The sequence below is a fragment of the Heterodontus francisci genome, chromosome 17 (genome assembly GCF_036365525.1).
Source record: "Heterodontus francisci isolate sHetFra1 chromosome 17, sHetFra1.hap1, whole genome shotgun sequence".
In the NCBI taxonomy this organism is placed as follows: Eukaryota; Metazoa; Chordata; class Chondrichthyes; order Heterodontiformes; family Heterodontidae; genus Heterodontus; species Heterodontus francisci.
The window spans coordinates 76,223,880-76,251,167 of record NC_090387.1 but is presented as its reverse complement, the minus strand read 5'-3'; the positions used below and the strand labels follow the sequence as shown (position 1 = coordinate 76,251,167).

The window sequence follows — 27,288 nt, the reverse complement described above, 5'->3', positions numbered from 1 at the left end:
AATTTTTCATATTGGCTTGGAATGATTTAAGGTGTTCCTGAGCTACACAACAAGCTTTTATGAGCCTTTCCTGGAGCACAGTCTAGTAGCGACGATTCATTCTTCTGTTCCAAGAATATGTCCTTTATAAGTTTTAGAGGATCTCTGACTTCATGTCCATAAAATTCATTCGCTGAGTCTCTGTTGGCAAATAAAAGTATAATCCTTTATCCCAGTCAGGTGGATATTCGTAACAGCATGTTCTAATCATCGTTTTGAGAGTCTGGTGAAATCTCTCCAAAGCTCCCTGTGACAGTGGGTGATAGGCTGAAGATTTCAACTGTCTAATCCCCAAATTATCCATGACTTCTTGAAATATCCCAGCCATGAAATTAGAAACTTTATCTGATTGAATTTCAAGTGGCATCCCATATCTCATAAAGAATTGGGTTAACCGTACTACTACTACTCCAGCAGTAATTATCGTCAAAGTAATGGCCTCTGGAAATCAAGTAGCCATATCCATGATAGTAAGTATGCACTGATGATCCACTTTTGATTTCGGCAAGGGTCCTACACAGCCTACTAATACCCTGCTAAATGGTTTCTCAGTCGCTGGGAGTATGGGAACTAGTCGTGCTGGTTTTATGGTAGGTTGTAGTTTTCCCACCATTTGACAGGTATGGCATGTCCTACAAAATTGTTTCACATCCTTTGTAAGACCTGGCCAGTAATAATTATGCATGGTTTGGTCTTCCGAATTCCCCTATGTCCTGCAAAAGGAATGTCTTGTGCTAACCTTAATAATCCTTGTCGATATTCCAGTCTTGGTTGGCAGGTCTATGAGGTGGTCTCCATTTCCTCCTCAAAACTCCTTTTAGCATATAATAGCCTTCCAGAACTCCTTTTGCCTCAGTTTCTGACAGAACCATCTGTGTTATTCGGTATATCTCTGGATCAGCTTGCTGGGCTGCAAGGATAGACAATCTGTTACACAACTCATTTGGATTATCTAAATCCCCAAATATGCCACTTTTATCTCCAACAATGGATCCTGTTTAGCCATTGCTCGGGAATGTTTTTTTTTCGTGGGATCCTAGGCCATCCCTAATTGCCCTTGAACTCTAATTGCCCTTGAACTGAGTGGCTTGTTACGCCATTTCAGAAGGCAGTTAAGAGTCAGCCACTTTGCTGTGGGTCTGGAGTCACATATAGACCAGATCAGCAAGGATGGTAGTTTCCTTCCCTGAAGGACATTAGTGAAACAGATGGGTTTTATAACAATCGACAATGGTTTCATGGTCACCATTAGACTAACATCTAATTCCAGATTTTTTTATTAATTGAATTCAAATTTCACCATCTGCCATGGTAGGAATCGAACCCATGTCCCCAGAGCATTAACCAGGGCCTCTGGATTACTAGTCCAGTGGCATTACCACGAATCCACCAGCACCCCATATAATTAGAGGGCCTTTTCCTGTAACTGCTCCATTTCCTTAATTTCACTTGGTAACGATAGGAGAAACTGATGCTTTTGATCTTACCAAATCACTTCCTAGGGGTGGATCAATTCCCTTTACTGGTAAACTGTGGGCAACACCAACAGTAACTATCCCAGATAGTAAGTCACTCTCTACGCGTACTTTATACACACCCCGCCAATTCCAGGGACTAAAACTTTAGCATTCAAGGCACTCTCTGGTGGAAACCTTATATCTTTCCCCAGCAAGAGTGTTTGGTTTGCTCCTGTGGCTCTGAGTATAATGATAGGTTTTCCTGCCTCACTTACATGATATGGTGTTCTTCTGCCTTTGACAAAAATTCATTATAACCCGCAGGCATTTTATTCTTAACCTCTACACACCTTCCAGTTTTAGTATCTGGTTTCACATTCACAGCTGTCATTTAAGCCATAGTCTGGTCTGCTATAATCTCAGTCAGAGTCTTTTCCTCTGCACTAACTTTGCGTACCCGAACAAGTCCTATGGGTTTACCTCGCAATTTCCAGCATTCTGAACGAAGATGACCCGTTTTGTTGCACTGGTAACATTGCTTGCAAATCTCACATCTACCTTCAGCACCTTCTTTTCTGACCTGATGAGGTGATCCTGGGGCCTTCCCAGCTGTTCCTTCTTGTCCCTGGCTACTTGCCTTCCTTTCACTCTCATACTTTCTATCCTTTATGGGGGTGATGGACAAAATAGGTTGGCTTATTCACAAGCTCAAAATCATCAGAAATCTCTGCTGCTTTCCTAGCTTTCAAAACTTTCAGGTATCTATATGAATTCTCACTACTGAAAGAATGTGGTTTCTATCTTTAATGTCCGTATCCAATGGTCAAACTTCATTTGCTTCACCCTCTCAAATTCTATATATGTCTGCCCAGCCAATCTCCGTATTTGCCTAAACCTCTGGTAGTAAGCTTCGGGGACTAACTCTTACGCAGGGAGAATAGCCTTTTTTGCTATCTCATAATCTGAAGAAGCCTCTTCAGAAAGCATGACATAAGCTTCATGAGCTCTGCCGACCAACCTGACCTGAATAAGCAGTATCCTGCTTTCTTTCAGCCATTTCACCTGTTTGGCTATTTTTTCAAAACATATGAAAAATGCCTCTACGTCCCTTTCCTCAAAATTAGGAAGAGCCGAAATAAATTTAAATAAGCTCTCACTGGGTCCTGATCTAAATTCAGATCCGGCAACAATGTATCTCTTGATGCTCAGTCTGAATGGCTGTATCTCAGGCAACCAGAAAGCCCTCTTGCAATCACCGTCCCCGAATGGCTGTATCCCGGGGCAAGGAGAATGCATTCTTTGACTCAGTTTCTGGGACTTGTTGCCTTAAAGCAGTACAGCTACTTTGTCAGCCTTAAAGGTACACCACATTCCTCCTGGGGGGAAAAACTACAGGATCATAACAAGATGTACAGCCAATAATTCGAGCAGTGTTCTGCCATCTCCCATGTAACATCTGTGAGAGAGCTGTGAAACCTGGAGAAACAAAGGTACATTTTTCCTTTGGAAAAGTGGGATTAATGGGGTGGAAGGGTTTTAAATAGTTTCTGTAGCCATGCCATAAGAACAGGAATTGATTATTCAACCTCTAGACCCTGATCCGTCATTTAATTAGGTCATGGCTGGTCTGCACCTCAACTCCATTTAGCTACCTTCGTTCTGTATCCCTTGATACTGTTAACTAACATAAATCTACCATCTCTGTCTTGAAGGCTCCAATTTTCCAAATATTCACAGCCTTTTGGAAAGATGGTTCCAGCTTTCTGTGAGTCTTTGTGGGAAAGGGTGTTTCCTGGTTTCACTCCTGAATGGCCTGGCTTTAATTTTAAATTTATGTCACCTTGTTGCAGCGTTCAACTGCTGAAAAGAGCAAGGGTGCCTCTTTAGGCTTCACAGAAACACTACAGGCCTTTGTCAGCCTGGCCTCGCACCAACTCAGCAGCATGACCATGCAAAAAAGAAAAAATATATAAACTGCTGGAAATCTGAAGCCAAAGCTCAGAAATCGGTAGCACAACCAAAATTTGTGGTGACACTAAAAAGGGGGCTATGATTAATACTAAGGAAGAATGCAGCAAAATACAAGAAGACAGTAATAAACTTGCAGAGTGGGTGTGTAATTAGCAATTGAATTTCAATATAGATAAGCGTGAGGCGATGCATTTTGGTAGGAAGAGTAAGGAGGCCACATACTGCTTGGATAATAAGAGTCTAATTGGGGCAGAGGGAAGAAACGAGTTAGTGGTGCAACTCCATGAATCACTAAAAGCAGGTAACGCAGATTAATAAGGCCAGAAAAAGTAAGACAAGTATTGGGTTAATTTCTAAATGGATAGAATTAAAAAGCAGCAAAGTTATGTTAAACTTGTGTTGCATCTTGATTAGACTATACTTGAAGCACTGTGCACATTTCTACTTCCCATATTAAAAAAGGGATATACAAGCACTGGAACAGGTGCAAAACTATCCACAAGGATAATACCAGAACTGAGAAGATAGACTTATCAGGAAAGGTTGAACAGTCTGAGGTTCTTTTCTCTAGAAAAGGGAAAGCTGAGGGGTGACCTGATCGAGGTCTTTGAAATTATGAGCGGGTTTGATAGAGTAGGCCAAGAGAAAATGTTTCAACTTGTGAGGGAGTCCAGCACTAGAGGGTAGACATATAAGATAGTCATAAATATATCCAAGATGGAATTCAGGGGAAACTTTTACCGAATGAGTAGAAAATTGAGTAGTTGAGGTGAATGGCAGAGATGTATTTAAAAGGGGAGCGGGATATGCATATGAGGGAAAAAGAAATGGAAGAATATGCTGATAGGGATTGATGAAAAGGGGTGGGAGGAAGCTCATGTGAGCATAAATAGCAGCATAGACCAGTTGGGGCGAATGTTCTCCATGTAATTCTATGTAATGTAAAACAGAACATGTTGGAAATACTCAGTGTCGATCAACATCTCCCAAGGGAACAAATAAGTTAATAGTTTGGCCATATCCCTTCATCAGGACTGGAAAAATAAAGAGGAGGACACAAATGACAACTTACATTTATATAAGGCCTTTAAAGTCGAAAGACCTCCTAAAGAGTTTTCCAAAGACCTAACCGAAAAGAAAAATACATCCAGTCAAAAAAAGATGTATTAGGAAGGAGAAACCAAAAGTTTTATGGAAGGGAGAATGCAGAAGCAGAGACATTTACAGAGAGAATGTTAGTGCATGGTGGGCAAAGAAACAGGAAATGCACTACATTCCACGGTTGGGGAAATGGTGGAGAGATGGGGGAGTTGTTGGCTGGAGCAGTTGCTGAGATGTAATACTGGAACTGTATAAAATGCTGGTTAGGTCACAGTTGGAGTATTGCGTACAGTTCTGGTCACCACATTACATGAAGGACATTGTTGCTCTGGAGAGAGTACAGAGGAGATTTACAAGAATGTTGCCAGGGCTTGAAAGTTGCAGCTATGAGGAAAGATTGGATGGGCGAGAGTTGTTTTTCTTAGAACCGAGGAGGCTGAGGGGATGAATTAATGGAGGTGTCCAAGATTATGAGGAGAAGTCAATTACCAGGGGGCACAGATTTAAGCTGACTGGCAGAAGGATTAGAGGGGACATGAGGAAAAGCTTTTTCACCCAGAGGGTGGTGGGTGTCTGGAATTCACTGCCAGGAATGGTAGCGGAGGCAGAAACCCTCAATTCTTTTAAAACATACCTGGACATGCACCTGAAGTGCTGTAACCTGCAAGGCTACGGGCCAGGTGCTGGAAGGGGGGATTAGATTGTGTGGCTAGTTTTTTCAGCGGGAGCAGACTCGATGGGCTGAATGGCCTCTTTCTATGCCGTAATTTATTTATGGTTCGTTGGTTCTAGATAGAGAAGAACAGAGCCATGAAAGAATGTAAATGAGGATGGGAATCTTAAATTTGAGACACTGAGGGATGTGGAGAGGATGCGGGCAGATGGGGGGCAGTGAGAAACCAATGTCGGTCAGCCAGGATAGGCATGATGGGTGAGCACAACTTGGTATGGGATAGGATATGGTCAGCAGTGTTTTGGATGAGCTAAAGTTTATGCAAATTGGATGTTGGTGTTCATTTGTGTAATTAGGTAGATCAGGACTATATGCAATGGTGTAAGTGGATCAGCAGCCTGTTTTACGTTTCTTCGGATTTTTATTCCCATTAGCTTCCATTGATCAACAATATAGGTCAGCAAGGCATCGATAACTGATTCTGCTGCAGAGGGTTGAAGTAGGGTGAAGTCAGGTAATGTTACAGAGGTAGAAGTAGACAGTATTTGTAATGAAGTGTTATTTGTAATGAGGTTGCCATCACAAAATGTCATTTGCGAACTTGATTAGGGCTGTTTCGGAGCTGTGGTAGGGTGGGAATCTGATTGGACATATTCAAACAGGATGTTGCAGATAAAATGGGAATGGAACGAAGGGAAGAGTGAAGGGAAAATAAATATATTGCATGAGCGAGGAAGGAAAATGATCCCATTTCCATTTCAAGACTTCACCATTCTCCCATCTGTGTGTGTATGTGTATGTGTGCATATACGTGCATGTGTATGCATGTGTGTGCATGTGTTTTGGTGTTTGTGGGTGTATATGGGTGTGTGTGCGAGTGTGTGTGTGTATTCTTGCATTACAACAGTGACTACACTTCATTGGCTGTTAAGTGCTTTGGGATTCCTGGATCATTAAAGGTGCTATATAACTACAAGTCTTTTTTAATAGGTGCATGTATGAGTTTGTACGTGTATGTGTGCGTCTGTGTGTATATGTGAATGTGTGTGCATGTATATATGTGTGTCTCCGTGTGATTACGTGTATTTGTATGTATGTGTGTATGTATAATTCACGCCAAATAGCATTCATTCCTTATGCTTGGTGACCTACACTGCCCCCGGGTCCTGTAACGCCTTTAGTTTGAAATTCTCATCTTTATTTTCAAATCCCCCCAGGGCCTTGGACCTCCTCGAATTCTCGCTTCTTTTCCATCCCCAACTTACATCGCTGCCCCATTGGTGGCCGTGTCTTCAGCTGCCGAGGCCCTAGGCTCTGGAATTCCAACCTGAAATATCTCTGCCTCTCCTTCCTCCGTTAAAAGCTGTTGCTCACCAGGACCTTACGGTGTTCAGTGTTAAAATCTGTTTGTTAATGTTCGCTATGAAGCGCTTTTTACTAGCTTACGACTTTGAAAGCGCTATACAAAAGCGACTTGTTGCACGGTGTGCATTTGTGTGTCTATGTGGGTGTCTTTATGTGTGGGTTTGCCTCTAATTACCATTTGTTCTGCTCCTTTTTAAATGCTTCCTATCTGTAACATCTTCCATTCTGATGAAGCGTTCTCGCCACAGAGACATCTATTTTAGATTTCTATTTGTAATACGCGTTTGCAGTTGCTCAAGTGTGAACTTTTGCATCTCTTATATGAAAAAAATCTCATCTTGAAGTTTTTTTCATTTAGCCAATCACTTACCACAAAGTACAATCGTAGTTTGAGCTAATGCGAAATTGCAATCACTGGCAGACTAGAGCTGCAAGGCGATTCTGCTCGTGGCATAATGGAAATATTTTGTGGCAGCGGCTGTGCTCGTCTCAGGCCATGCAAGTTGCACAGTGCTTGCATTACCTGGTTCGACGTTCAAAAAAAGTATAATTTAAGAAATATATTTAAAATCTCGCAACCAAACATTTCTATAGTTGTTCTGCAATGTCTATGTTTAGCGATTCCCGGGCTTGCTGATTCTGACAAATAAAATGCTAAGCAATCATTACGGTATCAGCTAAATGTCAATGTTAAATGTAATTAACTTCAGAGATATGGAGCTCTTTCGGTGAGAACGTCGTAGAGTTTATGACTTTTGGCGATAATCACTATAAAATCAATAAGGTCCGGAGAAATCATATTGAAATAGCACTGGCAAAATTAGCGAAAGAAAAAAAGAACTTGTATTGATATAGCTCATTTCACGACCGTTTGAAGTCCCAAAGCGCTTTACAGCCAATTAAGTATTTTTGATGTGTTGTCACTGTTGTCATGTAGGAAATGTAGCCATATTGCGCACAGCAACGTTCCACAAACAGCAACATTATAATGACCAAATCACTTGTTTTGGTGAAGTTGGTTGAGGGGTGAATATTGACCAAAGCACCAGCAATATGATGCGGGGTCGTGCTATAAGGTACGTATCTCTCCTGTTCACTTAGTTACTTTCTGTAAAAAGAAGGCAAACAACGGGCCACTACCAATGTCGTCATGTACCATAGCTGGCTGCCACAGCCCAGGAGACGCTGTGTAAAGGGTAGTGATGTCAAATCGCCTGGAACTCAGAAGTGGAACTCCCATCCATTGTTCTGGATTCCTGTTGAGTCCTGGCTCTAGATTTACATTGTGAAGTGGAAATAGTTTTCCGTGAAAAATAACTTTGCAGCTTAATCCTGTAACACTAACGATACCCCGTGACTCACCCATCCTAATAATATGTATAATATTTCATTCTCTAACTTCCAGGAATGCTTGGTAAATCCCAAATTCCCATCAAGTTTGCAGGGTTTCCGATATGCCACTACGATGAGAGAAAGAATGACTTACATTCATTTATAACACCTCATTGCCTCGCTTATGAAATGTCCCAAAGCGCCTCATACTGATTACTTTTGAAATAGGCAAAACTAGAAGCAAATTTGCACACAGCAAGATCACACTAACAGCAGCATAAAACAGATAAACAGTATATGTAAATAAAAGCAAAACAGTACATGTAAAGCGTTTTTCACATCAAGGTGTTCCAAATGTTTTACTTTTGAAGTGTTCTCACTGTTGTAATGTAGAGAGAAAACGGCAATCAGCAAACTGAAAGGTCACACAAATAGCAATGAGATAAAAAACAAGATAATCTGTAGATAGCAATGTTGGTCAGAACAGCAGGAGAACTCTATGTGGCATGGGATCTTTTATGTCCACCTGAAGAGACACAGAAGTTCATTATCTCTTGGTAAAAAAATAAAACACCTCTGCAATGGAGAGCTTCATCAGTACTTCGGGATAAAACTACTCAGCAGTAGCTTTATTGCTGCAATAACATCCCTAAACTATCAAAATAATTACTTACATTAAAATTAAAGGCAAAACTATTTATTTATGATTGATGTGATCGATTTGCATATCCTGTTAGTTAATTGTGTATATTGGATTTAAAAACATACCAATATAGAGGAAAGGAAGAGAATATTGAGTCTGTCCCAAAGTTTACAGAAAATCCGTCTCTATCCTTATAACCCCCAATCATTTCTCTCACCTAAAAAAATTCAGTAATTCAGCATTTGCGGTGCTTCTGATAGATATGTCCGATCTAATCCCTCACAGTCAGCAAATTGCCCAACCTTTCACTAATGGCCGCTATAGTTAACATGGCGGTATGTGCGTTGCAGATCAACATCATTGAAAAATACCCATCGTATCTGGAAGGTGAAAAGGCATCATTTGAACAAAAGAAAGCAAGTTTGCATAGCGCCGTTCATGACCTTTCACTGTAGAAAAGCATAGTATAGTAAACTGAGGGTCTGGAACCTGTGTTAAACCCCTCCGGCTGAATGCAACAAAATGTTCTTTGCTATGTAATGCCAATGAACATTGCATTTAAAATGGAATGGCAAAAATTGTGAGGCACTTCATGTTTTCTGTATCAAATAAATCTGATCTCGGTTGTGCCTCCCGAAATGTGAAATGTGAACTGTTTTGTAGTGTATTTTCGCAATTTTTTATACATAAAGTATATTTCGGGGGAAAGAATAACTGTAACATTGAACCACGTGGATATAGGTCCAAAATTTCATTTCTGGCTTGAACGAAGCTAAAATAGGCCTCACCAACTTTGGAGTGGAGAAAGAGCGATGAGCAGGGTTAATAATTCTAATTGCTACTCTAGTGACTTCCGCTGGAAGTCCGGTTGCATGGAGGCTGGGAGAGATCACGATCGCACTAGACTTTGAGCGCCCAGAACTAAATATTTGTACTCTCACTGTCCATGCTCCTGCATGAAGAAGATTCCCTGAGATGAGCTGTGGGTGGACTGCCACGCCTGCGGCCTGAATCGTCACTTTCAGGATTGAGAAGATAATCAAAGACAGGTATTGGAATGGAAGATTGTTGGATCGAAGGGTCGGGAGCAGTTGTAAAAGCATTGTTTTTTCGATGGAAATTTTTCTGCCAGCAGGTGACCTCCTACTTCCCAGACTCCCACGCAGAAGATATATATAACCGGACTCAATACGCCGTCGGAGTCATGTGATACTTCATGTCATGGTTACATGTTTCATATAATAATCGATGAAATCCATTTCTTGCCAAACCATTTAGGTTACCATTCTCATTTACAGAAAGTGGCTAACTAACGTGTTGTTTGCAACATGGCAGTGAGAGCTTCAGATCAGTACATGGCTATTTGGGCACGGTTTCGCCAGGTACCTTTAGGCGGTATACGCTACCGTTTCAGAATAACTTAGATCATATTTTAGAAGATTCTACAACTGTTATGCATTGAAAAATTAGATATTGTGTTTCTCCGATTCGCTATCGGCAGTTTTGCGCTACCGCCTGAGACCAATTTCACCCGCTCATTGTCCTCATAACATTCCAAAATGCTTTTCACCCAATGAGTGATTTTGATGCAGGTACAATTGTTATTAAGCCAAGATAGTGAAAAATGTTTAAACCTTAGTTTGAAATTAATCAATAAGATAAGGTGGCCAGGTTCCTTCTCACGATATAACGTTGCCAAAGCGCAACAATGGGAACAATGTTAACACCTCCAAGGTCATCGAATCCGCCCCAATAATGTGACTCGTTACAAACCCAGGTGAATACTTTCCTACTACCGCCGTGAATATTTCTCGCACCAGATAACTATCCACTGCTCAAAATTGCCTACGTAATACTTTCTATCCCGAATTGTCCGATATTTGAGGTGGATAGATTGTGTTAGGTATGCGTATCAAGAGAAATGAATTAAGTTGGGAAAATGGATCTCGAGGGGCTGCATGGCCTACTCCTGTTCCTATGTCCGTAATTTATGCTATGCACTTGTGTCCATTGATAACTTGCTTGAGCTACCAAACTCTTTTCACAAAAGATTCCTACAACCTAGTGAGAAGGGAAATGTTGATCTTGCCCAAAATGCTGGATTCCAGCCCAAGTCCTCCAGCTTGCTGAACAGTGATGCGACCCAATGCCTGTGTTTGAACCTTTGTCGTACGCCAATTGGATTTTCTTTTATACACTCGCAACCCGTCAAGTACTGGAAGGATGTTACTAAACATTTGTATAAACGCCTGGGCTCCGTATTTGTCATTCATGATTTCCATTTACACTCCCCAAACCCCACACGAAATTACGGCAAGAGATCAAAAAAACACCGGGTCCTCCACTGAAATTCTACCGCATTGCACATTATCTCTAAAGCAAATCCATGGGAAATGAATGGAGGAATTCTAAGCCTTTGTTTGGAATAACGGTAAATATAATTTTGCAAGTTAATAATGTCCCTAATTTTATAATTTTCTAATACTACAACGTCGGAAAAGTAAATGTGGAAAGAAAAAATGTTAAGGAGATCGTAATAAATTGGCAAAACAACGCAAAGCTAATAAAGGGCCTGTGCTTCCAGCTAAACAGTGACTGTAGATCGAGCGGACACAAGTTCGTATTAGTAAATGGTAAATGTAGGACTGATATAAGCAGAATCTTCTCCGTGTTAAACGTGTTCAACAGACCGAATGAACTTGGAGAAAGGCGAAAACCCTGGAATTATATAATACATTCACTTTGAGTTAGGATTTCCCATTCCGTTTCCCTCTTCTGTATGGATGTTGCGTTCTACACATTAATATATAATTACCAATATAACCCTTTCATAAGGTGAAAAATGTTTCAGCCCTCAGTTCCCCCTCTAGAGAAAGTTCCTAAGGTGAAAGCTGCACGATCTGAAATCTCCACCACAGACGCTGAAATGTTGTAATGCACGGATTCTAATCTGTACATATAACAACATCCTGTCTGTATTCAATATCGACATCAGAGATATTTTGATTACACACATCATCTTCTCAATATTTTGAAATACATGAAATATTCGAAAAGCAACCAGTTTTGAAATAAACACACAACTATTTAGTACAGCAATGATTCTTACAGAATAACGAGAGACGATTCCGCTGTTCGTATGAACTGGTTTGCGCTCACTCCGATATAGTCGGACAGGAATTTCACTTGGGGTCACTACTGCCAACCCCAATCCCGGGCCAGGATCTGATACTTCCATTCAGAGCAGTGGCGTCTGCTTCCCTGATTGTAACCAGCCCTTGGGATTCATCCTCTTTGTGCATCGTTTGCATCCGGTCATTTTGCTGTGTGCCGTACAACAATTTATAAAATAAGTGTAAACATGAAATTTAAAGAACGACAGCACCGATAAGTATGGTAACCGTAGGGTGTAACAGCATAAGGAGGGTAGAAAATTAGAATGTGTTTCTTTAAATTAAAAAAATCTTATTTTATCTGTTAAAGCTCCCCCGACCCCCCTGAAAATCGCTCCTCTTGAAGGAATTTCTTCGACTTCTCTGAAACTCGAGTGTAAAACGGCTGCCTTTTACCCGGAGCATTTAGAAATCTCCTGGTTAAGGGATGGTGTCGAAATTTTGAGCGGAATAGAAACTGTGAAAAACAAGAGCGCGGAAGGACTTTATGAGGTTTCCAGTTTTTTGGAAGAAGTACAACCTGCCCCGAATGAAGTTGTTTACACCTGCCTGGCATCTCATGTCTCTCTTGTGGTACCTGCCAGTGTCAACTACACCGTCAATCGAGGTACGTTTGAAAATATATACAGCGGGGAACGTGGTAATTACTTCAATCTGTATTTACTGATTAGACATGTAACTGGAACACTGCTCAAGCTCGAAGATACGGAGTGAATGTGGACTGTATTTACTCTCAATGCCACATTAATGAGAACGAAATAAAATATTCCAAGTAGGTGAAGGAAGGAAAGTATTTCCCTGAAGCGATCTGAAACGGGAGGTTGATGTGCGAGCTGCTTAAAACTTGAAAGATTAATCCTCGTCAAATTCTTGCCAAATAAAATGAAATTACACATAAAATGGAAGCAAAATCCAGCGGATGCTGGATATCTGAAATAAAAACAAGAAATGCTGGAACCACTCAGCAGGTCTGGCAGCATCTGTGGAAAGAGAAACAGATTAACGTTTCGGGTCAGTGACCCTTCTTCGGAACTTAAAATGGATCGGTTCTATCAGAGTCACTTTACATCCCTTGAATTTAAATTGAATATATGGAAATATCATTATGTTAATCTGTTCTCTGAGCACCATGCCTTCATTTGTCTACATCCTAAACTTTAAAATTCCCGACCTCCCCGGCGCTCTATTTCTCTCTCGTTTAAGACGCTCCTTGAACTCTATCTCCAGCTGTCCTCATATCCCCTTATGTGGCTCGGTTTAAAATTTTGTTTGTTGCATATCTGTGAAGTGCCTTTTGACGTTTTACGATGTTAAAGGCGCTGTATAAATGCAAGTTGCTTGTTACCTACTGAAAGTTGCAGCGGGTATTCTCTGACTGCGGAGGCATGTCAGCGCTGAAGAATGAATGACTTTGCCACCTTTGCAGCCGTTGCGCATCAGTCTGGTGTCGCACAGCTAGGTAAAAAAGTGTAACTCTCTTTACTCTTAATAAACAACCATCACGTGCAGAGAGAAGCTTCCTCTGCCTTTACGGAATAGGATTTGTTTTCTCTATAAATTGCATTACTGAATTACAGTTGCCATTGTTTGGTACATATTATAATATACTGACTTTAGAAATAAAAGGAGTCCAGTCCCACTGATCGCGTACAAATGTAAAACTAAATCAACAGATAAGGCCAGAGGTTACAAAACTAATAAAAGGACAAAACTAAAAGCACTATCTGAATGCATGTCGCATTCAAAACAAAACAGATGAACTGAGAGCGCAAATAGAAATAAATAAGTACGATCTGACAGCCAGTACAGAGACACGATGCAGGGCGACATAGATTGGGACCTGAATCTTGAAGGTACATGGCATTTAGGAAGACAGGAAGCTAGGAAAAGGTAGAGGGGTAGCTCTGTTAACTAATGATGGTATTAGCACAATAGAGAGTGATGACCTAAGTTCAGGAGACCAGGATGTAGAAGCAGTTTGGGTAGGAATGAGAAATCATAAAGGCAAGAAGTCACTTCTAGTAGTGGTGTACAGGCCACCTAACATTAACCACACAGTGGGACGGGGTATAAAAGAACTAACGGCAGCTTGTCAGAAAGGTACAGCGATAACAATGGTGGGGGGGGGGGGGGCACGGTTAACCTACATATAGACTGGAAAAATCAGATGTGGAGAGGTAGCATAGATGAGAAGTACATAGAATGTTTTCGGGATAATTTCTTGGAACAATATGGTCTGGAGCCAACCAGAGAGCAGGCTACACTAGACCTGGTATTGTGCAACGTGATAGGATTAATGAATGACCTCATAGTTAAGGCACCCCTAGGTAGTAGCGATCCAAATTTACATTCAGTTTGAAGGAGAAAAGAGTGGACTGGAGAGAAGAGTTAAACTTAAATAAGGGCAATTATGAGAGCATGAAAGTAGAGCTAGCTAAAGTGAACTGGCAAATTAGATTAAGAGATAGGTCAATAGAGATGCAGCGGCAGACATTTAAGGGGATATTTCAGAATACACGGAATAGATACATTTCAACGAGAAAGAAACATTCCAAAGGTGAGAGCCACCATCCGTGGTTAACTAAAACAGTGAAAGATAGTTTCAAACTTAAGGAAAAAGCCTATAATTGCACCAAGATGGGAGGCAGGTCAGAAGATTGGACAGAATATAAAACACAGCAAAGAATGACTAGAAACATAATAAGAAAGGTAAAATTAGAGTTCCAGAGAAAGCTAGCTACCAATATAAAGACAGAGAGTACGAGTTTCTATAAATATTTTAAAAAGAGAAGAGTTAACAAAGTGCACGATGGTCCTATAGTAAGTGAGTCTGGGGAATGAATAATGAATAATAAGGAGATGCCATGTGAATTGAACAGATATTTTGCAACTGTCTTCACTATTGAGGAAAAGGTGGAGGAGTATTAGCTGTAAATCGGGAACTGGAAGGGAGAGAGGAATTCAAGAAAATTACAATCACCAGGGAAGTTGTACCTAACAAACTGTTGGAGCTGCGGGCTGACAAGTCCCCGGGTCCTGATGGACTTCACCCTACGGTGTTAAAAGACGCGGCTAGTGAGAGAGTTGATGTGTTCATTTTAATTTTCTAAAATTTCCTAGAATCGGGCAAGGTTCTGTTAGATTGGAAAATAGCAAATGTAACTCCTTTATTCAAAAAGGAAGGGAGACAGAAAACAGGAAACGACAGGCCAGTTAGCTTAACATCTGTTTTAGGGAAAATGTTAGTAGCTATTATTAAAGATGCTATAGCAGGGCATTTAGAAAGAAAAATCAAGGTAATCAGGCAGAGTCAACATGGTTTTGTGAAAGGGAAATCATGTTTAACCAATTTATTGAAGTTCTTTGAGGGAGTTACATGTGCTGTGGAGAAAGGTGAACCGGTCGATGTATTGTACTTAGATTTCCAGAAGGCATTTGATAAGCTGCCACATCAAAGAGTATTGCAGAAAATAAAAGCTCATAATGTAGGGGGTAACATATTGGCATGGATAGAAGATTGGCTAGCTAGCAGGAAACAGTGAATAGACATAAATGGGTCATTTTCTGGTTGGCAAAATGTAACGAGTGGTGTGTCACAGGGATCTGTGCTGGGACCTCAACTTTTTACACAGAACAAGAGCAAAGAACAAAGAACAGTACAGCACAGGAACAGGTCATTCGGCCCTCCAAGCCTGCGCTGATCACGAAGCCTGTCTAAACTAACACCTTCTGCACTTCCGGGGACCGTATCCCTCTATTCCCTTCCTATTCATGTATTTGTCAAGATGCCTTTTAAACATCTCTATCGTGCCTGCTTCCACCACCTCCCCCGGCAGCAAGTTCCAGGCACTCACCACCCTCTGTGTAAAGAACTTGCCTCGCACATCCCCTCTAAACCTTGCCCCTCGCACCTTAATCCTATGTCCCCTAGTAACTGACTCTTCCACCCTGGGAAAAAGCTTCTGACTATCCACTCTGTCCATGCCGCTCATAACTTTGTAAACCTCTATCATATCGCCCCTCCACCTCTGTTGTTCCAGTGAAAACAATCCGAGCTTATCCAACCTCTCCTCATAGCTAATGCCCCCCAGACCAGGTGACATCCTGGTAAACCTCTTCTGTACCCTCTCCAAAGCCTCCACGTCCTTCTGGTAGTGTGGCGACCAGTATTGCATGCAATATTCTAAGTGTGGCCTAACTAAAGTTCTGTACAGCTGCAGCATGACGTGCCAATTTTTATACTCTATGCCCCGACCAATGAAGGCAAGCATGCCGTATGCCTTCTTGACAACCTTATCCACCTGCGTTGTTACTTTCAGTGATCTGTGGACCTGTACGCCCAGATCTCTCTACCTATCAATATTCCTAAGAGTTCTGCCATTTACTGTGTACTTCCCACAGGCATTAGACCTTCCAAAAATGCATTACCTCACATTTGTCTGGATTAAACTCCATCTGCCATTTCTCCACCCAAGTCTCCAGATCGATATCCTGCTGTATCCTCTGACAATCCCCATCACTATCCGCAACTCCACCAACCTTTGTGTCATCTGCAAACTTACCAATCAGACCAGCTACATTTTCCTCCAAATCATTTATAGATACTACAAACAGCAAAGGTCCCCACACTGATCTCTGCGGAACACCACTAGTCACAGCCCTCCATTCAGAAAAGCACCCTTCCACTGCTACCCTCTGTCTTCTATGACAGAGCCAGTTCGGTATCCATCTTGCCAGCTCACCTCTGATCCCGTGTGACTTCACCTTTTGTACCAGTCTGCCATAAGGGACCTTGTCAAAGGCTTTACTGAAGTCCACATAGACAACATCCACTGCCCTTACTTCATCAATCATCTTCGTCACTTTCTCAAAAAACTCAATCAAGTTAGTGAGACACGACCTCCCCTTCACAAAACCATGCTGCCTCTCGCTAATAAGTCCATTTGTTTCCAAATGGGAGTAAAGCCTGTCCCGAAGAATCCTCTCTAATAATTTCCCGACCACTGACGTAAGGCTCACCGGCCTATAATTTCCTGGATTATCCTTGCTACCCTCCTTAAACAAAGGAACAACATTGGCTATTCTCCAGTCCTCTGGGACCTCCCCTGTAGCCAATGAGGATACAAAGATTTCTGTCAAGGCCCCAGCAATTTCTTCCCTTGCCTCCATCAGTATTCTGGGGTAGATCCCATCAGGCCCTGGGGACCTATCTACCTTAATGCTTTGCAGGACGCCCAACACCTCCTCCTTTTTGATAACGACATGACCGAGACTATCTACACTCCCTTTCCTCGACTCATCATCCACCAAGTGCTTCACTTTGGTGAATACTGATGCAAGGTACTCATTTAGTTCCTCACCCATTTCCTCTGGTTCCACACATAGATTCCCTCCTCTGTCCTTGAGTGGGCCAACCCTTTCCCTGGTTACCCTCTTGCTCTTTATATATGTATAAAAAGCCTTGGGATTTTCCTTAATCCTGTTTGCCAATGACATTTCATGACCCCTTTTAGCCCTCCTGACTCCTTGCTTAAGTTCCTTCCTACAGTCTTTGTATTCCTCAAAGGCTTCGTCTGTTCCCAGCCTTCCAGCCCTTATGAATGCTTCCTTTTTTTTGACGAGGCTCACAATATCCCTCGTTATCCAAGGTTCCCGAAACTTGCCAAACTTATCCCTCTTCCTCACAGGAACATGCTGGTCCTGGATTCTAATCAACTGACGTTTGAAAGACTCCCACATGTCAGATGTTGATTTACCCTCAAACAGCCACCCTCAATCTAAATTCTTCAGTTCCTGCCTAATATTGTTATAATTAGCCTTCCCCCAATTTAGCACCTGCACCCGAGGACTACTCTTATCCTTATCCACAAGTACCTTCAAATTTATGGAATCATGGTCACTGTTCCCGAAATGCTCCCCTGCTGAAACTTCGACTACCTGGCCGGGCTCACCCCTCAATACCAGGTCCAGTACGGCCCCATCCCTAGTTGGACTATCTACATATTGTTTCAAGAAGCCCTGCTGGATGCTCCTTACAAATTCTGCCCCATCCAAGCCCCTAGCACTAAGTGAGTCCCAGGGGAAGTTAAAATCACCCACCACTACAACCCTGTTACCTTTACATCTTCCCAAAATCTGTCTACATATCTGCTCCTCTACCTCCTGCTGGCTGTTGGGAGGCCTGTACAATACCCCCAACATCGTGACTGCACCCTTCCTATTCCTGAGCTCCACCCATATTGCCTTGCTGCATGACCTTTTCGAGGTGTCCTCCCGCAGTACAGCTGTGATATTCTCCTTAACCAGTAATGCAACTCCCCCACCCCTTTTACATCCCCCTCGATCCCGCCTGAAGCTTCTAAATCCCGGAACATTTAGCTGCCAACCCTGCACAGAAGCGCCTATCTGTACCCCTGACTATAGAGTCCCCTATAACTATTGCTCTTCTGCGCTTTGTCCCTCCCTGCCAAGGTGCCATGCTCTGGCTGCTGCTGTTGTTTTCCCCTGATAGGCCATCCCCCCCAACAGTATCCAAAACGGTATACCTATTTATATAAATGACTTAGATGAAGGGACCGAAGGTATGGTTGCTAAATTTGCTGTTGACACAAAGATAGTTAGGAAAGTAACTTGTGAAGAGGACATATGGGGGCTTCAAAGGGATATAGATAGGTTTAGTGAGTGGGAAAAGACCTAGCAAATGGAGTATAATGTGGGAAAGTGGGGAATTGTCCACTTTGGCAGGAAGAATTTAAAAAAGCATATTATCTAAATGGTGAGAGATTGCAGAGCTCTGAGATGCAGAAGGATCTGGATGTCCTAGTGCATAAATCGCAAAAGGTGAGTATGCAGGTACAGCACGTAAATAGGAAAGCCAAATAGAATGTTACCATTTATCGTGAGCGGAATTGAATACAAAAGTAGGGAGTTATGTTTCAGCTATAGAGGGCATTGGTGAGACCACATCTGGAGTACTGTGTACAGTACTGGTCTCCTTATTTGGAGGCAGTACAGGGAAGGTTTCGGTGACTAATACCTGGACTGGGCGGGCTGTCTTCCGAGGAAAGATTGGACAGGCAAGGCTTGTATCCACTGAAATTTAGAGGAGTAAGAGGCGACTTGCTTGAAACATATATGATCCTGACGGCTCTTGACAGGGTGGATGTGAAAAGGATGTTTCCCCTTGTGGGACAATCTTGAACTAGGGGTCACTGTTTAAAAATAAGAGGTCTCCCATTTAAGACAGAGATGAGAGGTTTTTTTTCTCTTAGGGGGTCGTGAGTATTTGGAACTCTCTTCCTCAAAAGGCAGTGGAAGCAGAGTCTTTGAATATTTTTAAGCAAATGTAGATGGATTCTTCTTAAGCAAGGGCGTGAAAGGTTATCGCAGGTAGGTGGAAATGTGCAGTAATCAGTTCATCCATGAACTTATTGACTGGTGGAGAAGACTGGAAAGGCCGAGTGGCCTGTTCCTGCTCCTAATTTGTATGACAGTAGACGCCGTTATCCCGAGAGACACCTTTGCAACTCATTCTCCCTTGCCTGACCCACGATTCTCTGTGTGTATATCTCGCTGTGCTCTACAGTTTCTGATTTCAATTATCTGTTGATCCTGCAGGTACTGATAATAAATTTCAGCTGAGTTTTGGATGTGCCGGAGGCATACTGGCAATTTTACTATTAATAATAATTTTGACCAGACTCAAATTAAAGGTATCAAATGGTAAGAATATTTCTTATTCCACCGAATACTTTTATTTTCTAAGACCCAGTTGTATTTTTACAATACAGAAAGGTCAGGTAAATCGTCATTCATTGTAGAAGAATAAAGAGCACCTTACTGCATCTTTAAAGAAAGAAGCTGATAGCACAAGTTCTTTATATGATTGGTGGTTGAATATGACCATATATACCTGATTTTGAAAGGCAAACATTTCACCTTCCTATTCCAACTATTCATTCGACTTTTTCACTTCTATTTTGCAACACCCGGAATCCTTAATGTTTTACACTTTTTTTTGCTATCCGTGCGAGTCCAGATCCTGAAGTGCAAGCACTTTGAAGTAAAATTTGACTTTCTGCCATAACATAAAACGGGTGATATCGAATTGGTAGGGGCAACCTATTTTACATCTCGTCTGGATTTTATTTCCATTGTAATTTTGAGATGTAAAATGGCCTGCTGACTCTCTATTACATGTTTCACACCGGGGTTATCCAACGGACAGCCGGCTGGCGAGTATCCGGCCCGCCAAAGGTTTCCATCCGGCCCACGGATGTAAACTGTACCGGACCGTTCCTCATCCTCGCCAGGGGTCTATGATTGGTAATTTCGGAGATAAGAAACTTCTCATTGGATTCTTCTTCCAGACTGGCTTTTTTTTTAATCGCATCAGTTTCACAGCTGACAGGTGCTGCCTGGCGGAATAGCAGTTTCCGAATGAGGACAGATTTAGGGTTTTCCGGCAGCTTTATAAAAATAATCGGATCCCACCGGAAAACTCTGAATTAGTCCGAAGCTAGGAAACTGCTATTAGATTAGATTAGATTAGAGATACAGCACTGAAACAGGCCCTTCGGCCCACCGAGTCTGTGCCGAACATCAACCACCCATTTATACTAATCCTACACTAATCCCATATTCCTACCAAACATCCCCCCCCTGTCCCTATATTTCCCTACCACCTACCTATACTAGTGACAATTTATAATGGCCAATTTACCTATCAACCTGCAAGTCTTTTGGCTTGTGGGAGGAAACCGGAGCACCCGGAGAAAACCCACTTTTTTTTCTTTTTTTTTAAAGTGATTCTAATAATTCGAATTTCTTGACTATTACAGATGCAAATTAGATTATGCCTGCGCCCAACACCTGTCAGCCGTGAAGCTGACGCGATTTTTTTAAAAAGCCGGTCTGGAAGTAGAAGCCAATGAAAAATTTCGTATCTCTAACTTGTGATTTGGTTAAAAACTGACTAACCACAAAGTTGCTCTGCTGAGCATTCCTGCTGCCTGTCAGAGAGAGAAGGGCGGGAGGGGGGCGGGGGGGTGGCGGGGTGACTGAGAAGGTGGCAGAGAGAGAGAGATGAGAGAGAAGCGGGGGACACAGACAGCAAGAACAACACAGAGGAGGGGGGCAACACAGAGCAGGGTAAGACAGGGAGAGGGACACAGGGAGAGAGAGGGAGAAACAGTGATCAAGATCACTCCTGGCAGATGGAGATCTATCCAGAATATTCCACATCACTACAACTAGTGAGTGGGCAAATATTGACTACTTGTGCAAGCAGAAAATGTCAGGTATCTCACTAAATCAGTGTCCAACATAGTGATGACAAAGTAAGTCAATAAATTAATCATCTTATTTAAAGCTTCCTCACAAAAATGCACATTTGTTGTTGTTTTGATGAATAGTGAGATAATTTTTTAATGCCTTTATCTTTCCGAAATTGTCTCACTGGCCCTCTATGTAAGACAAAAATTGTATCGTGCCACCCCCACCAACCACCACCCACCCCCCCCCCCCCCCTCCACCCCCCACCCCCCGCACCTACGCGAAAAGATTTGACAACCCTGTTGTACACTATCGCACAAATGCAAGGTCTACTCCATTGGATGCAGCGACACTGCAGGGTATGAGAAAGTAATGCACAGCATGCTGCACTGTAATGGCTGGTACTGCTTAACATCTTCAGAGAGATATGTACCTTCAAGTCTCCTTACTTTACACAGTACCTGTGTTTAGCATCGAAAGCATGAAGTTGTTTTGCTTATATACCGATTAAGCTGTTCAATGTGGACTTCTCTTTCCCTCAGGCAGCAAGAAAAATTCTGAGGAAGTGGGTCATGCTGAAAAGCCGGTACGATGACAATGTTCTTCATGTTCCAAAAACAGGCGGGAGAACAGCAAGAAATTTTACATTCAGTCCAGAAGATATTAAATTTCATAGAATCATGGACTCCTAGAGCAAGGAAAGAGGGCATGGTGCCTGTGCCGGCTCTTTGAAATAACTATCCAATTAGGCCCACTCACTGACTCTTTACCAATAGCCCTACATTTTTGTTTAATTTCAAGTATATATCCTTTTTGAAAGTTTCTACTGAATCTGCTTACACCACCCTTTCACGCAGTGCATTTCAGATCACAACAGCGGGCTGCATTAAAAATATCCTCATCTTCCCTGATTATTTTGACAATTATTTTAAATCTCTGTCCCCTGGATACTGACCCAACCACCAGTGAAATCAGTTTCGCCTTATTTACTCTATCAAAACCTCTCATAATTTTGAACACCTCTATTAAATCTCTCCTTAACGTTCTCTGTTATAAGGAGGACAATCGTAGATTCTCTAGTCTGCCCAACATAACTGAAGTCGCTCATTCCTGATACCATTTCAGTAAATCTCCTTTGCACCCTCTCGAAGGCCTTGACATTTTACCTAAAGTGTGGTGTCCAGAATTCAATACAATGCTCTGGCTGTGACATCGCCAGTGATTTATAAAGGTTTTGCATAAATTCCTTCTTTCTTTATAAATTCCCTGTTTCCGTACTCTATGTCTTGATTTTAAGGCGTAGATAAATATTTGTATTTTCTGTAACATATAGGTCTGACAACGTCCTCTTTCATAATTCAAATTATTTTAAAAATCGGACATGCCCAGTTGCTTAATTGAGACGTTGTGCAGCACAACCAGACAGATTAGGAAGGTGAGAGAAACGGAGGCAACGTTTCAGACCTGTGACCTTCATGAGAGGTCAAAGACCTGAAAAGTGAACTCTGCTTCTCTCTCCACAGTGATTACCAGACCTGCTAAGTACTTCCAGCATGTTCAGTTTTTATTTCAGATTTCCAGCAACCGCAGTATTTTGCGTTTAGTTTCGGAAGGTCCCGGTGCCGTCCCCACCTCTGGACAGTGCTACCGGTACCTAATTGGCCTGCACCCTGAAACCCTGGGTTAGGCAGTTGCGGGGGAGGGGGTGAATGGCCAGGGTCTCAGGGCTGATTTCCAGCCGGGGATGGAAATGGCTGGAAGTGGAACGAGGACAATTTCAGGCTCCGCCTGCAAGGTCTTCCAATAGGCTGGGATGACTGGGGATTAAGAACATTTGAACGCTCTGGATTTCATATTTGGAACATTATTCCTCACCCTATGATTGAGATATTGAATAAAATAATTGTGAGTGGACACAATGCAATTAAGCCCTAATTTTATTGGTTACTGTCTCCATATTTACACTTTAAGACTCCGTTCCAATTGATGATAGCTGGCTTCTGTATTAGGCTCTCAGCTATCAGTATTTCATATCTTATTTTTACAGGTTACACAAGGACCAAGTGAACAACTTGCCGCCGACGCTACCCGAAACTTGAGAGACGGCAAAGGACCCCCCAAAACTGGACAAGAGATAGAGCACACCGTCTACTCCCAGGTAGGGCGAGCGATTGGTGCGCGAATGATATCCAAACCATTTCTACACAAAATCAACACTCTGTGATAACAGAGTCAACTCTAACAAGTTATACAGATTTTACCGAGGTAGTGTTGACTTTATGGGACAGTATAAAACGAGTGCAGGCGATTCCGCATCTCTCCCGCTGACTTGGTTGGAAATAGAAATCATGAGAGATGTAAAACGGGTTGCGGAGTCTATCCATCCGTTTTACACGGCAGCAGTCAATCAAAATTAGCCCCTTTCATTTTCGGATCTGGCTGTAACAACGATTACAAATTAAAAAATAACAAACTCACCTGATAAGACTGGTAAATATCTATTTTACAGACGAAGCAAGAATTGCCTGACGCCACTGTCGAAGCCAGGACCAAGAGCAATCCGAAACACCAACAGAAGGAGCAGAGTACGGTGTATGCCCAGGTACAGCTCAAATCATTCATTGATACATAAGCAATGTTAATTGGTGCGACACTGGACCGCAGGAAATGCAAAGATCCCAGGTTGCATCTACCACTGTGCTATGTCAGCTGATCTCAGCCAAGGTTCATCATATTTGACCTTCGTGTCTCAGAGATCGGCGGGGGCTAGGGGAAAGGCGGCTGAAAATGTGTTCTTGAAACCTCATTCTTGGGGTAAGGGTCACATTGGCTGTCGAGGCTCAAGCAACAGAGCCTTAAAAACGGTGCTTTACAGTATCAGCATTCCAAATACCCTTAACAGGCTGTATGAAATTCATTTGTCTATTTTAATTGAAGTATCAATCTGCTCCTTTAAATGGGCTACATCAGCAGGAGAACTAATTTTATAAAAGCATAATACTGCGGATGCTGGAAATCTGGAAAACAAAAACAGAAAGTGCTGGAAATACTCAGCAGGTCTGCCAGCATCTATGGAGAGAGAAACAGAGTTAACGTTCAGGTCTGTGACCTTTCATCAGAACTAATTTTATATGAAGGATAAAGCGGAATACCAATAAAATTTTGGGGAGGGCCTAGAATTGAAACGCAACCTGAACAGTTTTCAGAGAGGGGAGAAACCGGAGAGAAGTAAACCAAAACAAAATCCGGTTACAATCTGAAGTTGGTAATTGATGAGAAGAAATTTCACTGCAGCCTTTTTCAAACCTCGTTTGCATCAAGCAATGAGTGGGCAACAGACTAACGGGTGATACGAAATATTACTTTTGCAGACTAAACAAAGAGGCGGTGATAACAAGTTGACTTACGCAGCTCTGCAGCTTGCTGGTTCCAAGAAAAGATCAAAATCTAAAGACAAGAGCGCAGTCTATGCTGAAGTAACCGTGATAAAGAAAGAGAGAAGCTGAGAATCTAAACACAGTCCGAAGAACTGGGCTATTTATGTGTGTAACTCTAGGGTATTTGATTATACGCCATTAAACGTGCTCTGTCATTGTTTTCATTTATTGCAGCTGGAATAAGGAGTAACATTCTGGAACACCACACGCATCTCGTGTGTGTGTGTGTGTGTGTGTGTTGGATGAGGTGGGTGAAATGTTAATTTTCACCTTCAATTATGAGGCGGTAAGCTGGTGAAATTGGTCGTCCGCCCATTATAGAAACAGCCGAGAGCAGGGTTTGCAAAGCCAGATTTACGCGGGCGGCATGTTGAAAATCTCTTCCGGTCAGTATGTTCTGGATTTCAAACATATGCGGTGATTTTTGCCGCGACATCAACCAAATGTCATCAAAAAATTGCCCTGGCAGATTGTGATGGTTCTTAAAATTAAGCCTGAATGGTCAAATCAAAAGGAGTCCCTTGAAGTAAAAAAAAGTGCCAATTATCCAACTTTAAAAAATGAATATTTATTTTGGTTCAACAAATTCTAACATTATTCGCTGTAAATACTAGCTGAATTGCGGTCTTTTCGGTTACAAGAGAGAGAAGGAGGGGAAAGACAATAAACCCATAACCCCACGCAATGCACCGAACTCTGTAAACTATTCTAGAATCCTATTTTAAAGTAGCCCAGTTTCAAATGAGGGTCAGACTAGCTTAACACGCACAGGACAATAATAAGTTATATCCTGAAGATAGGGCGGCACAGTGGCGCCTGTGTTCTCCCTGTGTCTGCGTGGGTTTCCTCCGGGTGCTCCGGTTTCTTCCCACATGCCAAAGACTTGCAGGTTGATAGGTTAATTGGCCATTATAAATTGCCCCTAGTATAGGTAGGTGGTAGGGAAATATATAGGGACAGGTGGGGATGTGGTAAGAATATGGGATTAGTGTAGGATTAGTATAAATGGGTGGTTGATGGTCGGCACAGACTCGGTGGGCCGAAGGGCCTGTTTCAGTGCTGTATCTCTAAACTAAAAATATGACTAAAATATACCATTTTAAATAAAATTAAAAGCAATATAGTATCAAAAATGAATAGAGACTCATTTCTTCGAACCTTGAGTTGAGTACAGTAAAGACAGCAACTATTGAAAGACAGAAGCCCTCATTCCCATATTGTGCAGTTTTCATTGTGGTGTTGCAAAATGTGCCTGCTGGCTGAACCCAGTAAGGTTTAAGCATAAGCTGAAGATAGATAAAGGACACTAGCAGAACAAGACACAATTCGAAGGAAGACCCATGGTTTCACCATTGTAAATCAATTTATTTACAGGTTAGCACGACTGTGTCTAAAAAGGGAGTTTCAGGAACACAAATGCTCAGAAGGAGAAAAGTCGCAAGATCTATACCCAGGTTTTAATGGCCCCATGAAGAGTAGAGGGGTTTAATCAGAGGTTTTTCAACAAATATTTGTACTTCTGGTCAGGAACACATTTGGAAGAAAATGGTAAGCTTTACTATATGAATAGGATATAAAGTCTGACCAACATTTATATAAACTTGTCAGCTGGTATAGTATCCATACCAACGGTCTACAGTTTGGTGCAATGTAGTGCAAGCACAAGGCTATCAAGAATTTTGGAACCACAGAGTATAAGGAACCATTTATCATATCTCATGGGTTGCCAAAGTTACAGCGAGAGACTAGTGATCGCATCATGGAATGCCAAAGGCACCCTATTTAAGCCAAGTGCTTTGCACTACTTAGGCAATACAAGCTCATTTTCTCATCACTCAGCAGTGACAGACTCATTCACACGTTGCCACTTGATTGTTCATACAGCTCTCTCCAAGCACCGACGAGCTTTGGAAGGCAAATACATTACTGTATAGTTGCATGCAACACAGACACAGTATGAATTATACATGCCCACAGCAATCCAAGTGAAAGCCCGTCTAAACCCAGCATCTGCCACAGGTAACGTTCTAGCACATGTTACTGTACAATAAAGTGCAGCACTACAATGATCTTAACATTCCCATATTCTAACTCATCACGTGGATCTTGCTAAGAACTCAAGTCATTTTCAAGGCATTGAGATAGAGTCATAGAGTCATCGAGTTATCCAGCACAGGAAGAGGCCCTTTGGCCAACCATGTCCACTCCGGCCATCAAGCCTATCTATTCTAATCCCATTTTATAGCACTTGGCCCATAGCCTTGTATGCTATGACGTTTCAAGTGCTCATCTAAATACGTGTTAAATGATGTGAGTGTTCCTGCCTCTGCCACCCCTTCAGGCAGAGTGTTCTAGATTCCAACAACCCTCTGGGTGAAAAATGTGTTCCTCAAATCCCCTCTAAACCTGCTGCCCTTCACCTTAAATCTATGCCCCCTGGTTATTGATCCCTCCACTAAGGAAAAAGTTTCTTCCTATCTATCCTATCAATACCCCTCATAATTTTGTATACCTGAATCAGGTCCCCCTCAGCCTTCTCTGCTCTAAGGAAAACAATCCGAGCCTATCCAGTCTCTCTTCATAGCTGAAATGCTCAAGCCCATGCCACGACCTGGTGAATCTCCTCTGCACCCTCTCCAGTGCAATCACATCCTTCCGAGAGTGCAGTGACCAGAACTGTACACAGTACTCCAGCTGTGGCCTAACTAGCGTTTTATACAGCTCCATCATGACCTCCTTGCTCTTACATTCAATGCCTCGGCTAATAAAGGCAAGGATCCCATATGCCTTCCTAACCACCTTATCTATCTGTGCTGCTGCCTTC

At 42.1% G+C, this 27,288-nt stretch overlaps 1 protein-coding gene across 2 annotated transcripts in view; it reads left to right on the top strand.

Moving 5' to 3' along the window:
- LOC137379078 (tyrosine-protein phosphatase non-receptor type substrate 1-like) overlaps positions 1 to 27,288 on the top strand; it is a 154,677-nt gene that overhangs the window by 6,927 nt on the left and 120,462 nt on the right. Inside the window, exons 3-8 of one of the 2 annotated variants that reach the window (XM_068049721.1) lie at positions 12,065 to 12,361; positions 19,372 to 19,476; positions 21,570 to 21,613; positions 23,075 to 23,185; positions 23,537 to 23,629; positions 24,399 to 24,605. In XM_068049721.1, the coding sequence (XP_067905822.1) occupies positions 12,065 to 12,361; positions 19,372 to 19,476; positions 21,570 to 21,613; positions 23,075 to 23,185; positions 23,537 to 23,629; positions 24,399 to 24,533 (785 nt within the window). In that variant the 3' untranslated portion in view covers positions 24,534 to 24,605. Of the gene's footprint in view, positions 1 to 12,064; positions 12,362 to 19,371; positions 19,477 to 21,569; positions 21,614 to 23,074; positions 23,186 to 23,536; positions 23,630 to 24,398; positions 24,606 to 27,288 lie in introns of those variants that run through there. The other variant, XM_068049720.1, reaches the window with a different exon arrangement.